The sequence below is a fragment of the Hyla sarda genome, chromosome 4 (assembly GCF_029499605.1).
Source record: "Hyla sarda isolate aHylSar1 chromosome 4, aHylSar1.hap1, whole genome shotgun sequence".
Taxonomy (NCBI): Eukaryota; Metazoa; Chordata; class Amphibia; order Anura; family Hylidae; genus Hyla; species Hyla sarda.
In genome coordinates this window covers 237,204,936-237,223,320 of record NC_079192.1, presented here as the reverse complement: position 1 = coordinate 237,223,320, position 18,385 = coordinate 237,204,936, and the positions used below count along the sequence as shown (strand labels likewise).

Genomic DNA, 18,385 nt, shown 5'->3' with positions numbered 1-18,385 from the left:
AGTATGGAAATACCTCATATGTGGATGTAAAGTGCTCTGCGGCGCACTACAATGCTCAGAAGAGGAGGAGCGCCATTGAGCTTTTGGAGAGAGAATTTGGTTGGAATGGAAGTCAGGGGCCATGTGCGTTTACAAAGCCCCCATGGTGCCAGAACAGTGGACCCCCCCCCCCACATGTGACCCCATTTTGGAAACTAAACCCCTCACAGAATTAATAAGAGGTGCATTTGACAGATCTTTGGACCAGTGGGCTGTGCAAATGAAGAATAACATTTTTCATATTTACGGACGACTGTTCAAAAAATCTGCCAGACACCTGTAGGGTGTAAATGCTCACTGCACCCCTTGTTACATTCTGTGAGGGGTGTAGTTTCCAAAATGGGGTCACATGTGGGGGGGGGGGGGTCCGCTGTTCTGGCACCATGGGGGCTTTGTAAACACACGTAGCCTTCAATTCCAGCCTAATTCTCTCTCAAAAAGCCCAATGGCACACCTTCCCTTCTGAGCATTGTAGTTCGCCCGCAGAACACTTTTCATCCACATATGGGGTATTTATATACTCAGAAAAAGTGGGGTTACAAATTTTGGGGGGCTTCTTTTCCTATTACCCCTTGTGAAAATGAAAAATAATGGGTAACACCAGCATTTCAGGGAAAGAAAATGTTTTAAATTTTTATGTCCAACTTTAACGAAAATTTGTCAAAGACCTGTGGGTTGTTAAGGCTCACTTTACCCCCTTGTTATGTTCTGTGAGGGGTGTAGTTTCCAAAATGGGGTCACGTGGGTATTTTTTTTTTTACGTTCATGTCAGAACCGCTGTAACGATCAGCCACCACTGTGCAAATCACCAATTTAGGCCTCAAATGTACATGGCACTCTCTCACTTCCAAACCATGTAATTCGGCCGCAAAGCATTTTACGCCAACATATGGGATACTTCCGTAATCAGGAGAAATTGCGTTAGAAATGTTGGTGGTCTTTTTCTCCTTTTACCTTGTGAAAATGAAAAGTATGGGGCAACACCAGTATGTTAGTGTAAAAATTAAAAAAATTTTACACTAACATGCTGGTGTAGACCCCAACTTTACCTTTTCATAAGGGGTAAAAGGAGAAACATCACCCCAAAATTTGTAACGCAATTTCTCCTGAGAACGGAAATACCCCATATGTGGCCCTAAACTGTTGCCCTGAAATACGACAGGGCTCTGAAGTGAGAAAGCACAATGCGCATTTGAGGCCTAAATAAGGAATTTGCAATAGGGGCAGACCCAGTTACAAGGATGGGGATTGTCTCCACCAAAACCATACAGCAGTGTTTGCCAAAAAGGGTGCCTCCAGCTGCTGCAAGACTCCCAGCCTGGCAGGACAGTCTATGGCTGTGGTTTTGCAACAGCTGGATGCTCCATTTAGGAAACATTGCTGTATGACACGTTTTTCATTTTTATAAGGGGGGGGGGGGGGGGAGCGACTTGTAAAGGGGTGTATATGTGGTGTTTCACTTTTTATTATTTGTTAGTGTAGTGTAGTGTTTTTAGGGTACATTCACATTGAAGGGCCAGATATTGCAGAACTACACGCCCAGCATCCCTGACTGTCTGGCCATGCTGGGAATTGTGCTTTTGCAACATCTGGAGGGCTACAGTTTGGAGACCACCGTATAGTAGTCTCCAAACTGTGCCACTTCAGATGTTGCAAAACTACAACTCCCAGCATGCCCAGACAGTCAGTTTAGAAACCACTACACAGTAGTCTCCAGACTGTGACCCCCCCCCCCAGATGTTGCAAAACTACAACTCCCAGCATGCCCAGAAAGCCTTTGGCTGTGTGGGCATGCTGTGAGTTGTAGTTTTGCAGACCTTAGAAGGCCAAAGTGAAGATCACTTACCGCGATCCACGCCGCACTTTTCGTGCGATGCCGCCGCTGCTCCAGGATGCCGCCTCCGCCGGTCCAGTAAGCCAGCCATGCTCCCCACCACGCCACTCGTGTTCCCCCCCCCCCCCCCCCAGCTCTGCACGGACTTCGATTGGTGGGCAAAGCGGGGGGAAATGAACTCTAACCCCCCCCCCACCGCCATTGGTTGTCAGCCTGATCGACCAATGGCAGGGGATAGGAGGAGGTGGCACCTCACTCCTATCCTTTAGGATGGTCGGAGCAGTCTCTGACAGCTCTGATCATTCTTATTTTCCGGGCGATCGGGATCAGATTGGCCCGGATCGCCACAAATCGCCAGTCAGGACCACCTAGGCATTGCCAAGGGATGCCTGCTGATATCAGCAGTCATCCCGGTCCAATCAGTGCCCAGCGAGCGGCGGTGATCGGAAATGCGGAGGGTGTACAGGTACGCCCTCTATCCTTAAGTACCGGGAAGCGAGGACGTATCCATACGCCCTCCGTCCCCAAAAGGTTAAGGACTAAGGGTGTACATGTATGCCCTGGTCCCGTTATGGGGTTTAAAACATGCTCACGAGCTGAACGCGCTTCAAATCCGGTGGGTACTGGGCCCATGGTTAAAGGGGTTGTCCACCATAAGTTGATTTTAGTACTTACCTGCCAGAACTTGGCATTTCCTGTTGCATTTTGTTCTCTAAACTACACATCCCACAGTTCCATGCTTGCAAGTATGAGGTCACTTTCCTTCCTCCCACACATCAGCCACCACACCCATTGAAACCGTGTTTTCGAACCAGGGGGCCTACAGCTGTTGCAAAATTGAAACAGTATAGGCTCCCTCTGATCACCAGACTAGTGATGTCAGGTCTCTACGCACTGCAACCTGGGAACTCCCGAGACAGGAGTAATTTTGTATGCTATTAAAAATAAATATTGGGGCGATAATCACAGAAGAATTGTGAGACCACCATCACACACAGGTACAGAACTACATTAACTTTACAGCCCCTGTAGCATAGTCAAATAAAAAAAATATCCTGGAATACCCCTTTAATGCCGTGCATCACCGATCGGGCCCATACCCAGCATTTACCCTTTTGAAACGATCCTGGCAGCTCAGCGGAGCTGATCGGAACCATCGAAATGAAATTGCGATGTCCCGATCAGCTGAGAGGACCCTTACACCTGCCTCCTCGCCTCCTAAGGAAAGCCCTTCCCTGCCTTCCTTGCCATCCGATCGCTGGTCTGATGCTCCCAGCCAGTCATGCAGGCTGGAGCAGAAGAGCACCGATAACACTGATCAATGCTATGCTATGGCATAGCATTCAACAGTGTATGCCAGTGTTTCTCCAGCTTTTTCGGGTCGGGGCACACCTTGGAAAAAAAAATTTCGGCGGGGCACCACTAACGAAGTTGACGACAAAAAAAAAAATTTTTTTTAAAGGGGTGTAGAGGAGTGTACATAGGTGACAGAGGGGTGTAGAGGAGTGTACATAGGTGACAGAGGGGTGTAGAGGAGTGTACATAGGTGACAGAGGGGTGTAGAAGAGTGTAAATGGGTGACAGAGGGGTGTAGAAGAGTGTAAATGGGTGACAGAGGGGTGTAGAAAAGTGTACCTGGGTGACAGAGGGGTGTAGAAAAGTGTACCTGGGTGACAGAGGGGTGTAGAAAAGTGTACCTGGGTGACAGAGGGGTGTAGAAAAGTGTACCTGGGTGACAGAGGGGTGTAGAAAAGTGTACCTGGGTGACAGAGGGGTGTAGAAAAGTGTACCTGGGTGACAGAGGGGTGTAGAAAAGTGTACCTGGGTGACAGAGGGGTGTAGAAAAGTGTACCTGGGTGACAGAGGGGTGTAGAAAAGTGTACCTGGGTGACAGAGGGGTGTAGAAAAGTGTACCTGGGTGACAGAGGGGTGTAGAAAAGTGTACCTGGGTGACAGAGGGGTGTAGAAAAGTGTACCTGGGTGACAGAGGGGTGTACCTGGGTGACAGATGGGTGTACCTGGGTGACAGATGGGTGTACCTGGGTGACAGATGGGTGTACCTGGGTGACAGATGGGTGTACCTGGGTGACAGATGGGTGTACATGGGTGACAGATGGGTGTACATGGGTGACAGATGGGTGTACATGGGTGACAGATGGGTGTACATGGGTGACAGATGGGTGTACATGGGTGACAGATGGGTGTACATGGGTGACAGATGGGTGTACATGGGTGACAGATGGGTGTACATGGGTGACAGATGGGTGTACATGGGTGACAGATGGGTGTACATGGGTGACAGATGGGTGTAGAGGAGTGTACATGGGTGACAGAGGGGTGTAAATAGGTGACAGAGGGGTGTAGAGGAGTGTACAGAGGGGTGTAGGGAGGTGTACAAGGGTGACAGATGGGTGTAGAAGAGTGGACATGGGTGACGGGGGCATAGGGGGTGACAGAAGGTTGGACAGGGGTGACAGAGGGGTGGACATGGGTGACAAGGATGTGGTCAGAGGGGTGGACAATGGAGGGTGAACATGGGTGACGGGTGACAGAGGGTTGGAATGGGGGGATGGACATGGATGACAGGAGGGTGGACATGGGAGACAGGGGGTCAGAGGGGTGGACAAGGGGAAAAAGAGGGACAGGAGTGACAGAGAGGGGTGGACTGGGGTGATAAAGGGACAGATGGGTGAACAGGAGGGTGGTCATGGGTGACAGGGTAGACTTCGGGGGTAGACGGGGGGGGTAAACATGAGTGACAGGGATGGACAGGGCGGACATGGATGACAGGAGGGTGGACATGGGTGAGAGGGGGGGTGGACATGGGTGATGGGGATGATAGGAGCGTGGAAATGTGTGAGGGGGGGTGGACATGAGTGACGTGAGGTGGACATGGATGACAGGGGGGTGGACATGAGTGACGGGGGGGTAGGGGGTGGACCTGGGTGACAGTGGTTGGGGGGGGGGGTTTGGACAGGATTGAGAAGGGGTAACAGAGGGGTGGAAAGGGTACGGTACACCTTAAGCAAGCCGGCCCGCGCAGCTTGCAGTTCCATGGCAGGCACGGGAGTCCAGCGCAGATGAGGTTCATTCCACCCCAGGGCACCATTTTCGGCTCACTGCACCACAAGGGAGAGGGGGACGCTGTGCGAGCAGTGCACACGCAGGCTTCCCTTCCCCCCTGCGCCGTCAGTCATAAACGCACAGGCCTGGGCGGGACATTTAAAAAAATAAAATCACGGCAAAATCACGCGGCTCCAAAGGTAGTGCCGAACGGCACACACGTGTACCGCGGCATCGCGGTTGGGAATCACTGGTGTATGACTTTAAAAAAAAAAGTGTAAAAAACAAAGTTATTAAATGTAAATAAGTGCACTGCGTAGAAACAGAAGCCTACAAAAGTTCAAAATTGTTTTTTTATTATTATTATTTCACCCCACAAATAACTTGTTTTATTTTTGTTTCGCCGCCGATAATGTTATACAATAAGTGATGTAATTTCAAAGTACAATCTGTGACGCAAAAAACAAGCCCTTATATGGGTCTGTAAGTGCAAAATGAAAAGCGTTATGATTTTTAGAAGGGGAGGAGTAAAAAACGAAAGTGCGAAACAGAAAATTATCCAGGTCCTTAAGGCCAAAAGGAGTCATTAAGGGGTTAAATGGGCACTGTCCGATACAAAAACTTTTTATATGTTGTACATCTTGGCAAAACATTAACCTTTCTAATATACTTTATAAGAAAATGTTATTTCCTTTAAATAATAACTTTGTCCAAGCTGAAGCACAGGCATGGACAAAGTTCAGTAAGTAAGGGTGGGCTAGTACTCCTCTGTGCTTTCTCCTGTTTGATAGTACTCCTCTGTGCTCTCTCCTGTCTGATAGTACTTCTATGTGTTCTCTCCTGTCTCATAAAACTCCTCTGTGCTCTCTCCTGTCTGATAGTACTCCTCTGTGCTCTCTCTCCTGTCTGAGAGTACGCCACTCTGTGCTCTCTCTCCTGTCTGATAGTACTACTCTGTGCTCTCTCTCCTGTCTGATAGTACTCCTCTGGGCTCTCTCTACTGTCTGATAGCACTCCTCTGTGCTCTCTCCTATCTGATAGGACTCCTCTGTGCTCTCTCCTGTTTGATAGCACTCCTCTGTGCTCTCTCTTGTCTGACAGGACTCCTCTGTGCTCTCTCCTGTTTGATAGCACTCCTCTGTGCTCTCTCTTGTCTGACAGGACTCCTCTGTGCTCTCTCCTTTCTGATAGGACTCCTCTGTGCTCTCTCCTGTCCTATCAGACACAGGGAAGTGCTAGCTTACCCTCACTTACTGGACTTTTTGTCCATGCCTGTGCTTCAGCTTGGACAAAAACATGATTTTATAAGCCATGATTTAAAAAAAAAATAATAATAATAATAATTCCTATAAAGTATATTAGAAAGGTTAATGTTTTGCCAAGATGTACAACATATAAAAAGTTTTTGAATCTGACAGTGCCCATTTAAGCTTGAAAATAAATCACGTTCTGTGTGGCATTCAAATTTGAACAGTCGCATTCAACAGATTCAGCTTATAGTATAGACCTTGTCAAGACAAGTGTAGCAAGTGAAAATTTTTGCACATTTAGCAGGCTGCTCAAAATATAGGTGATAGGGGATAAGATGTCTGATTGCCAGTCGTTCAGAACTCCGAAGCTTGGAGCTTTCGTTTTTATGAAGTCACGCCACGCCCCCTCCATTTATGTCTATGGGAATAAGGCGTGAGGGCTAGTACGTAGCCGCCACGCCTCCTCCCATATACATGAATTAGTTACATAGTAACAAAGTTCATAAGGTTGTAAAAAGACCAGAGTCCATCAAGTTCAACCTATATCCGTAATGAGTCCCTACTGAGTTGATGAATTGAGGGGGCGTGGCAGGTGTAGTTTGCTCCGTGCACGGATGACTGGGGTGCCACACCGGAGATCGCGGGTGTCCCCAGCGGCGGGATCCCCGCGATCAGACATCTTATGTCCTATCCTTTGGATAGGGGAGAAGATGTTTTATGGCGAAGTACCACTTTAAAGTATGCTTCATCTGTCCTTTGGATGTATTCTGATAAATTTTTTTTTTTTACTTTGAACAATACCGCTTTAGAAAGAGTGTCCATGGTGGAGATTTATTAAAACCTGCATAGAGGAAAAGTGGTGCAGTTGCCCAGAGTAACCAGATTGTTGCTTTTTCCCCATTTTGAAAAAGTGCCTCTGAAAAATGAAAAAAATAAAATTAAAATAAAAACTGCAACACTCTTCCTCTACACAGGTTTTAATAAATATATCCCATGCACCTAAATGTGTATTATTAAACAGTGTGCAATGAATGTTTTAAGTGCATAATTAAATGGCTCAAACTAAGAATGCATTACATATGTACACATACCTGAATACATATCTGATGTGGTTACCGGGTCTAAAGATTGATTCTGTTTCAGATCTACAGCATATAGGACCCTTTAAAAAAGAAAAAAAAAAAGTCAACAGATGTATTAAAAATATTTGTTTGTGTTGCAGTTGTGTCTGCTTTGGTAGAGTAACATAGGAGGACATTTTAAACCCTTAACTCCTTAAAATGGGTATTCCAGGAATTTTTTTTCTATCACCTGGCTCCAGAAAGTTAAACAGATTTATAAATTACTCACAAAGGAGGTAGTGCGGCAATGCGTGAGTGTGCTGGATTAGGAATGGCAGGTGGGAGTTGGTGTAGCTGTAATGCCTCTGGTGGTGCTCAGATACTATAATAAGCAAAGTTCATGATATCCGTGAAGAGAAATGAAAATATTGGCACTCACCAGTGTGGCTGCAGGGTCTTCTTTATTGAGACATACTCACATGCGAGGTACAGAAGAGAGGGGAGTGGGGGGACAAGTGGTGGCGACCGAGCTCTAGTTTCGCACACTTGTTGGACGAAGCACACAAAGTGTGCGAAACTAGAGCTCGGTCGCCACCACTTGTCTCCCCACTCCCCTCTCTTCTGTACCCCGCATGTGAGTATGTCTCAATAAAGAAGACCCTGCAGCCACACTGGTGAGTGCCGATATTTTCATTTCTCTTCACGGATATCAAGATGTATAAATTACTTCTATTAAAAAATCTTAATCCTTCCAATAATTATCAGCTGCTGAAGTTGAGGTGTTCTTTTCTGTCTGGCAACAGTGCTCTCTGCTGACATCTCTGCTTGTCTCAGGAACTGCACAGAGTAGAAGTGGTTTGCTATGGGGATTTGCTTCTACTCTGGACAGCTCCCGAGACAGGTGTCATCAGAGAGCACTTAGAAAAGAACAACCCAGCTTCAGCAGCTAAAAAGTACTGAAAAGATTAAGATTTTTTTTAATAGAAGTCATTTACAAATGTGTTAACTATCTGAAGCCAGTTGATATATATAAAAAAAAAAGTTTTTTCCTGGATAATCCCTTTAACCCCTTAAGGACCAAGGACGTACCGGTACGTCCTTGGTCCTGCTCTTCTGATATAACGCGGGGTTACACAGTAACCCCGCGTCATATCATGGCGGGCCCGGCGTCATAGTGAAGCCGGGACCCGCCTCTAATAGCGCGCAGCGCCGATCGCGGCGCCGCGCGCTATTAACCCTTTAGCCGCGCGCTCAGAGCTGAGCCGCGCGGCTAAAAGTGAAAGTTCCCGACTAGCTCAGTCGGGCTGTTCGGGATAGCCGCGGCTAATCGCGGCATCCCGAACAGCTGACAGGACAGCGGGAGGGCCCCTTCCTGCCTCCTCGCTGTCCGATCGCCGAATGACTGCTCAGTGCCTGAGATCCAGGCATGAGCAGTCATGCGGCAGAATCGTTGATCACTGGTTTCTTATGAGAAACCAGTGATCAATGATGAAGATCAGTGTGTGCAGTGTTATAGGTCCCTATGGGACCTATAACACTGCAAAAAAAAATGAATAAAGATCATTTAACTCCTCCCCTATTAAAAGTTTGAATCACCCCCCTTTTCCAATAAAAAAAAACAGTGTAAATAAAAATAAAAATAAACATATATGGTATCACCGCATGCGGAAATGTCCGAATTATAAAAATATATCATTAATTAAACTGCTCGGTCAATGGCGTGCGCGCCCAAAAATTCCAAAGTCCAAAATATCAATAAGTCCTATCAATGCAAAAATGGTACCGTTAAAAACTTCAGATCACGGCGCAAAAAATGAGCCCTCATACCGCCCCATACACGGAAAAATAAAAAAGTTATAGGGGTCAGAAGATGACAATTTTAAACATATTAATTTTCCTGCATGTAGTTATGATTTTTTCCAGAAGTCCGACAAAATCAAACCTATATAAGTAGGGTATCATTTTAATCGTATGGACCTACAGAATACATATCAGGTGTCATTGTTACCGAAAAATGTACTACGTAGAAACGGAAGCCCCCAAAAGTTACAAAACAGCGTTTTTTTTTCAATTTTGTCGCACAATGATTTTTTTTCCCGCTTCACCATAGATTTTTGGGCAAAATGACTGACGTCATTACAAAGTAGAATTGGTGGCGCAAAAAATAAGCCATCATATGGATTTTTAGGTGTAAATTTGAAAGAGTTATGATTTTTTAAAGGCAAGGAGCAAAAAACGAAAATGCAAAAACGGAAAAACCTCCGGTCCTTAAGGGGTTAAGGACGCAGGGCGTACCTGTACGCCCCGAGTCCGCTCCCTTACTTAGCGAGTAACTAACAACAACAACTAACAACAGGCCGGGACCCGTGGCTAATAGTGTGCGGCACGGATCACGGTGCCGTGCGCTATTAACCCTTTAGGGTTAAAGTTGATTATCACGTCTAAAGTGAGAGTAAACTGCTCCCAGCTAGCTCAGCGGGCTGTTCGGGACCGCCTCAGCGAAATCGCAGTGTCCCGAACAGCTAGCAGATACAAGGAGGGTCCTTACTTTCCTCCTGCGTCGCCAATTGCAGAATGACTGCTCAGTGCCTGAGATCCAGGCATGAGCAGTTAAGCGGCAGAATCATAGATCAATGTTATCCTATAAGATAAAGATTGATGTAAAAGATCAGTTAGTGCAGTATAATAGCCACTAGAGGGGGCTATAACACTGCAAAAAAAACAAAAACAAAAAGTGAGGAAAAAAAAGTTAATGAAGATCATTTAACCCCTTCCCTTAATAAAAGTTTAAATCAACCCCCCCCCATTTCCCATAAAAAACAAACAAACTGTGTAAATAAAAACATATATGGTATCACCGCATGCGGAACTGTCCCAATTATAAAAATATATCCTTAATTAACCCCTTAAGGACCGAGCTCTTTTTCACCTTAAGGACCGGAGCGTTTTTTGCAATTCTGACCACTGTAACTTTAAACATTAATAACTCTGGAATGCTTTTAGTTATCATTCTGATTCCGAGATTGTTTTTTCGTGACATATTCTACTTTAACTAAGTGGTAAAATTTTATGGTAACTTGCATCCTTTCTTGGTGAAAAATCACCAAATTTGATGAAAAAAATGAAAATTTTGCATTTTTCTAACTTTGAAGCTCACTGCTTGTAAGGAAAATGGATATTCAAAATATTTTTTTTTTGGGTTCACATATACAATATGTCTACTTTATGTTTGCATCATAAAATTTATGAGTTTTTACTTTTGGAAGACACCAGAGGGCTTCAAAGTTCAGCAGCAATTTTGACATTTTTCACAAAATTTTCAAACTCGCTATTTTTCATGGACCAGTTCAGGTTTGAAGTGGATTTGAAGGGCCTTCATATTAGAAATGCCCCATAAAAGACCCCATTATAAAAACTACACCCCCCAAAGTATTCAAAATGACATTCAGTAAGTGTATTAACCCTTTAGGTGTTTCACAGGAATAGCAGCAAAGTGAAGGAGAAAATTCAAAATCTTCATTTTTTACACTCGCATGTTCTTGTAGACCCAATGTTTGAATTTTTGCAAGGGGTAAAAAGGAGAAAATTTTTACTTGTATTTGAAACCCAATTTCTCTCGAGTAAGCACGTACCTCATATGTCTATGTTAATTGTTCAGCGGGCGCAGTAGAGGGCTCAGAAGGGAAGGAGCATCAAATGGTTTTTGGGGGGCATGTCACCTTTAGGAAGCCCCTATGGTGCCAGAACAGCAAAAAAAACACACATGGCATACCATTTTGGAACCTAGACCCCTCAGGGAACGTAACAAGGGGTAAAGTGAACCTTAATACCCCACAGGTGTTTCACGACTTTTGCATATGTAAAAAAAATAATTATTTTTTTTTACCTAAAATGCTTGGTTTCCCAAAAATTTTACATTTTTAAAAAGTGTAATAGCAGAAAATACCCCCCAAAATTTCAAACCCAATTTCTCCCGATTCAGAAAACACCCCATATGGGGGTGAAAATTGCTCTGCTGGCGCACTACAGGTCTCAGAAGAGAAGGAGTCACATTTGGCTTTTTGAAAGCAAATTTTGCTCTGGGGGCATGCCGCATTTAGGAAGCCCCTATGGTGCCAGAACAGCAAAAAAAAAAAAACACATGGCATATCATTTTGGAAACTAGACCCCTCGGGGAACGTAACAAGGGGTAATGTGAACCTTAATACCCTACAGGTGTTTCACGACTTTTGCATATGTGAACATTTTTAATTTTTTTTTACCTAAAATGCTTGGTTTCCCAAAATTTTTACATTTTTAAAAAGGGTAATAGCAGAAAACACCCCCAAAATTTGAAGCCCAATTTCTCCCGATTCAGAAAACACCCCATATGGGGGTGAAAAGTGCTCTGCTGGTGCACTACAGGTCTCAGAAGAGAAGGAGTCACATTTGGCTTTTTGAAAGCAAATTTTGCTCTGGGGGCATGCCGCATTTAGGAAGCCCCTATGGTGCCAGGACAGCAAAAAAAAAAAAAAAAAAACACATGGCATACCATTTTGGAAACTAGACCCCTCGGGGAACGTAACAAGGGGTTAAGTGAACCTTTATACCCCACAGGTGTTTCATGACTTTTGTATATGTAAAAAAAAAAATTTTTTTTTTTACCTAAAATGCTTGTTTTCCCAAAAATGTTACATTTTTAAAAAGGGTAATAGCAGAAAATACCCCACAAAATTTGAAGCCCAATTTCTCCCGAGTACGGCGATACCCCATATGTGACCCTAAACTGTTGCCTTGAAATACGACAGGGCTCCAAAGTGAGAGCGCCATGCGCAATTGAGGCCTAAATTAGGGATTGCATAGGGGTGGACATAGGGGTATTCTACGCCAGTGATTCCCAAACAGGGGGCCTCCAGCTGTTGTAAAACTCCCAGCATGCCTGGACAGTCAGTGGCTATCTGGCAATACTGGGAGTAGTTGTTTTGCAACAGCTGGAGGCTCCGTTCTGGAAACAGTGGCGTACCAGACGTTTTTCATTTTTATTGGGGAGGGGGCTGTGTAGGGGTATGTGTATATGTAGTGTTTTTTACTTTTTATTTTATTGTGTGTTAGTGTAGTGTAGTGTTTTTAGGGTACAGTCGTATGGGCGGGGGGTTCACAGTAGTTTCTCGCTGGCAGTTTGAGCTGCGACAGAAAATTTGCCGCAGCTCAAACTTGCAGCCGGATACTTACTGTAATCCTCCGCCCATGTGAGTGTACCCTGTACGTTCACATTGGGGGGAAACATCCAGCTGTTGCAAAACTACAACTCCCAGCATGTACGGTCTATCAGTGCATGCTGGGAGTTGTAGTTTTGCAACAGCTGGAGACACACAGGTTGTGAAACACCGAGTTTGGTAACAAACTCAGTGTTTTGCAACCAGTGTGCCTTCAGCTGTTGCAAAAGCTACAACCCCCAGCATGTACGGACAGCGGAAGGGCATGCTGGGTCTTGTAGTTATGCAACAGCCGGAGGCATACTACATTGGCTGGGGATTGTAGTTATGCAACAGCTGGAGACACACTGGTTTATTACTTAACTCAGTGTGCCTTCAGCTGTTGCAAAACTACAACTCTCAGCAGTCACCGACAGCCAACAGACATGCTGGGAGTTGTAGTTATGCAACCACCAGATGCACCACTACAACTCCCAGCATGCACTTTAGCTGATTGTGCAAGCTGGGAGTTGTAGTTACACAACAGCTGAAGGTACACTTTTCCATAGAAAGAATGTGCCTCCAGCTGTTGCAAAACTACAAGTCCCAGCATGCCCATATTGTATGCTGGGAGCTGTTGCTAAGCAACAGCAGGAGGCTGTCACTCACCTCCAACGATCCACACTGCAGGACTGTCCCTCGCCGCCGCTCCTGGGGCCCCGATCCCAACAGGGACGCCGGGGATCGGGGTCCCCAGCACCGGGGGTTGTCTTCCCGCACCCGCTCACGTCCTCCGGAAGAGGGGCGGAGCGGGTTGCGGGAGTGACACCCGCAGCAGGCGCCCAGATTGGTCGGCCGGTAATCCGGCCGACGAATCAGGGCGATCGTGAGGTGGCACCAGTGCCACCTCACTCCTGCAGACTCTGGCTGTTCGGGGCCGTCGCTGGACTGAATTGTCCAGCGATCTGCGGCAATCGCCGACATGGGGGGACATAATGACCCCCCTGGGCGATATGCCGGGATGCCTGCTGAACGATTTCAGCAGGCATCCGGCTCCGGCTCCCCTCCGGCTAGCGGTGGGGGCCGGAAATGCTCAGGGCGTATCCATACGCCCTCGGTCCTTAAGGACTTAGAAACGGGGGCATATGGATACGCCCTATGTCCTTAAGGGGTTAAATAACATGGTCAATGGCGTTCGCGGAAAAAAAAATCCAAAGTCCAAAATAAAGTAGTAAAGTTTTTTGGTCACTTTTTATATCATGAAAAAATTTATAAAAAGCGATCAAAACAAAAATGGTACCGCTTAAAACTTCACAACACAGTGCAAAAAATGAGCCCTCATACTGCCCCGTACGCAGAAAAATAAAAAAGCTATAGGGGTCAGACAATTTTAACCACTTAGGGACCATGGGCGTACTGGTACGCCTTTGCTACCTGGAACTTAAGCACCAAGGCACCCCCTCCCCATGTCGGCAATCGCCGCAAATCTGCGCAGATTCTGGGTCTTTCTGGGTCTCCGGTGACCCAAAAAATAAGGGGAATTGGGGTTGTCTAAGACACCCACAATCCCCCTGAAGGGATAGGAGTCATGTGGGCAGGGGTGCCCCCCCTCCTATCCCTGCTATTGGTCATCCAGAAGTGACAGCCAATAGCACATCGGGGGGGGGGGGGGGGGGTTAACTTTTGATTTCCCTGTTCTGCCCACCCACTATAGGCCGGGCAGAACAGGGAAACCGAGGAGGACCGGCGCCGAAGTCCACTTACCCATCGGCGATGCAGACGATCGGCGGCAGAAGAGGACGGCAATGCGGCTCCCTAGATCTTACAGAAGCCGGTGAGTTGCCTAGTAACATCTGGAGGGCTACAGTTTGAGACCACTACACAGTGGTCTCTAAACTGTAGCCCTCCAGATGTTGCATAACTACATCTCCCAGCATGCTCATTGGCGTTCCGTACATGCTGGGAGTTGTAGTTTTGCAACAGCTGGAGGCACACTGGTTGGAAAATACTGAGTTAGGTAACAGAACCTAACTGATGGTTTTCCAACCAGTGTGCCTCCAGCTGTTGCAATAGTTCAACTCCCAGCATGCACGGTCTGTCAGTGCATGGTGGGAGTTGTAGTTTTGAAACAGCTGGAGGTTTGCCCCCATGTGAATTTACAGGGTACATTCACAGGGGCAAGTTTACAGTGAGTTTCCAAATTCCAAAACTCCGCCAGTGCGAATGTACCCTAAAAACACTACACTACACTACCACATAATAAAGGGTAAAACACTACATATACACCCCCTTACACTGTCTCCCTCAATAAAGATGAAAAACCTATTGTACGGCAGTGTTTCCAAAACGGAGCCTTGTTGAAAAACAACAAAACAACTCAAAGCATTTCCGGACAGCCACTGACTGTCCAGGCATGCTGGGAGTTTAGCAACAGCTGGAGGCATCCTGTTTGGGAATCGGTGGCATAGAATACCCCTATGTCCACTCCTATGCAATCCTTAATTTAGTCCTCAAATGCGCATGGCGCTTTCTCACTTCAGAGCCCTGTCGTATTTCAAGGAAACAGTTTTGGGCCAGAAATGGGGTATTTCCATACTCGGGAGAAATTGCTCTACAAATTTTGGGGGGGATTTTTCTCCTTTTACCCCTTATGAAAAGGAAAAGTTGGGGACTACACCAGCCTGTTTGTGCAATTTAAAATTTTACACTAACATGCTGGTGTTGCCCCATACTTTTTATTTTCACAAGCGGTAAAAGGAAAAAAAAAAAGACCCCAAAATTTGTAACGCAATTTCTCCGGAAAGTACGGAAATACCCCATATGTGGGCGTAAAAAGCTCTGCGGGCACACAACAAGGCTCAGGAGCAAGAGCACACTATGTACATTTGAGGCCTAAATTGGTGATTTGCACAGGGGTGGCTGATTTTACACCGGTTCTGATATAAACGCAAAAAAATAAATACCCACATTTGACCCCATTTTGGAAACTACACCCCTCACGGAACGTAACAAGGGGTACAGTGAGCCTTAACACCCAACAGGTGTTTGAAGAATGTTCCTTAAATTTGGATGGGAAAATTAGAAAAAAAAATTTCACTATAATGCTGGTGTTACCCAAAATTTTTCATTTTCACAAGGGAAAATAGAAAAAAAAAAACGCACATGGCCCCTGACTTCCATTCCAAACAAATTATCTTTCCAAAAGCTCAATGGCGCTCCTCCTCTTCTGAGCATTGTAGTGCGCTAGCAGCAGATCACTTGACGTCCACAAATGGGGTATTTCCATACTCAGAAGAAATGGGGTTACAAATTTTTGGGGTCATTTTCTCCTATTACTCCTTGTAAAAATGTAAAATTTTGGGGAAAACCCAGCATTTTAGTGAAATTTTTTTCTCTTCATTTACACATCCAAATTAAACAAAAAGTCGTCAAACACCTGTGAAGTGTTAAGGCTCACTGTACCCCTTGTTACGTTCCTTGAGATCTGTAGTTTCCAAAATAGTATGCCATGTTTTTTTTTTTTTTTTTGCTGTTCTGGCACCATAGGGGCTTCCTAAATGCGACATGCCCCCCAAAAACCATTTCAGCTAAATCTGCTTTCCTAAAGCCAAATGTGACTCCTTCACTATGCTGCTATTCCTGTGAAACACCTAAAGGGTTAACACACTTACTGAATGTCATTTTGAATAATTTGAGGGGTGCAGTTTTTATAATGGGGTCATTTACTGGGTATTTTTTTTTAATAAGAAAGCCCTTCAAATCCACTTCAAACCTGAACTGATCCATGAAGAATTCCGAACTTTGAAGCCCTCTGATGTCTTCCAAAAATAAAAACATGTCAACTTTATGATGCAAACCTAAAGTAGACATATTGTATTTGTGAATCAAAATATAATTTATTTGGAATGTCTATTTCCCTTACAACCAGAGAACATCAAAGTTAGAAAAACGGTAAATTTTCAATTTTTTCATCAAATTTTGGATTTTTTCACCAAGAATTGATGCAAGTATCGACAAAATTTTACCACTAACATAAAGTAGAATATGTCACGAATAAACAATCTCTGAATCAGAATGAAAAGTAAAAGCATTCCAGAGTAATTAATGCTTAAAGTGACAGTGGTCAGATGTGCAAAAAACGCTCTGGTCCTTATGGTGAAAATGGGCCTGGTCCTTAAAGGGTTAAACGTATAAATTTTTGTGCAAGTAGTCATGATTTTTTCCAGAAGTACGACAAAATCAAACCTATATAAGTAGGGTATCATTTTAATCGTATGGACCTACGGAATAAAGAGCACTGCAAAAACAGAAGCCCCCAAAAGTTATGGCGTTTTTCTTCACTTTTGCCACACTATTATTATTTTTTCCGTTTCACTGTAGATTTTTGGGTAAAATTACATGTCATTACAAAGTAGAGTTGGTGGTGCAAAAAATAAGCCATGTGGATTTTTAGGTGCAAAATTGAAAGAATTATGATTTTTTTAAAGGTAAGGAGGAAAAAACGAAAGTGCAAAAACGGAAAAACCCTCAGTCCTTAAGGGGTTAAGGATGCAGAGATTTTTTAAATTTACACTTTTTTCCTCCTTGCCTTCTAATTAAACTTTGGAATGACATCAATCATTTTACTACCAAATCTATGGTGAAACAAAAACATTTTTGTGGGGTGAAACTGAAAAAAATAAATAAATAAAAATGCCATTTTGTAACTTTTGGTGGCTTTAGTATCTACTTTTCGGCAAATTTGTTAAGTTATATATGTTTTGTGTTTTACTATTTTTAGAAAATTAACTTTTTGTACGTAAATTAGTATATATGAAATTGTCCTTTTCTATACCCCTATAACTAAGTAAGTAAACAGGGATGTATGAGGGCAAATTTTCTGCCCTGTAATCTGTAGGTTTTATCGTTACCATTTTTGTTTTGATGTGAATTTTTGATCGTTTTTTTATAATTTTTATTATGATATATGAAGTGACCAAAATGCACAATATTCTGGCCTTTGGCATTATTTTTTTTTACATTGCCATTGACCGCGTTGTGTTAATTAACATTATATTTTAATAGTTTGGACAGTTACACATGTGGCGATACAGCATATGTTTATTTACATTATTTTTACTTTAAGGGGCTTATTCACATTTATTAACTCTTTTTAACCTTTTATTCACTATTCTTTACATGCAATCTTTTGATTGCAGACACTGAACAATGCTGTGACATATCATAGCAGTGATCAGTGTTATGGGCTCCACTGCTTCAGGGTGCCATGACATCCTTCTACATACTCAAGATCAGTATTGTTCACTGCTACCACATCCTAACCATTCCTTCATTATGAAATGATACAGAAGTCCTATATGCAGAAAGCAAACCTTAATTATATTAAAATAATTTAATAAAATAAGACCTTAAGGAACAAAATTACACTGATTTACCTGTTTACTTGATGTTGTATAAGGGGATGAACTGTAAATATGAATTATAATAATTTACTTACTTCTGAAGTTCTTTAACATCAGAATTGTCTTCTGGAGGCACAGAAATTCCTCGACCATAACATGTTCCCCCATGAAGGTGAAATTCCACATGTGCATCATGTCCTTGGCCTTCATTAGCTGTGCTGTGTAGTTTTGCGTGCACATTTTGTATTACAATGTAACTTCCGACCTAAAATATTAATTACATTTATTTAAAAAAATTAAAAAAAGTTTAAAGTATAAATATTTAAACTGATTTTTGATAAATGTCATCAAAACTTTAAAGTGTAAAAATTGATTGACTAGAGTGAATTTACCAAAATATATTCTTAATAAGGGTAGTATGGCACGAATTGGGGCAATTAAAGAAGTTTACTTTCAAAAAGCACCCTGGCATTTGAGAGGAACTGATTTGGCAAAGACTTGCTTTGACCTGTGGTACTTCATCCCTGTATTTCTGTTTGCATTAACCCCTTAAGGACCAGGC

General features: G+C 43.9%; 1 protein-coding gene across 5 annotated transcripts in view; it reads right to left on the bottom strand.

The window, feature by feature from the left end:
* The window catches only part of POT1 (protection of telomeres 1), a 210,110-nt gene that overhangs the window by 73,258 nt on the left and 118,467 nt on the right, over nt 1-18,385 (bottom strand). For all 5 annotated transcript variants that reach the window (XR_008892655.1, XM_056573771.1, XM_056573772.1 and 2 more), the window contains 2 exons: nt 17,919-18,088; nt 7,278-7,348 (listed from right to left, as the gene is read on the bottom strand). Coding sequence is in view for 4 of the 5 variants with exons in the window: in XM_056573771.1 (XP_056429746.1) it covers nt 7,278-7,348; nt 17,919-18,088 (241 nt within the window). In the remaining variant the exon portion in view is untranslated. The remainder of the gene's footprint in view (nt 1-7,277; nt 7,349-17,918; nt 18,089-18,385) is intronic.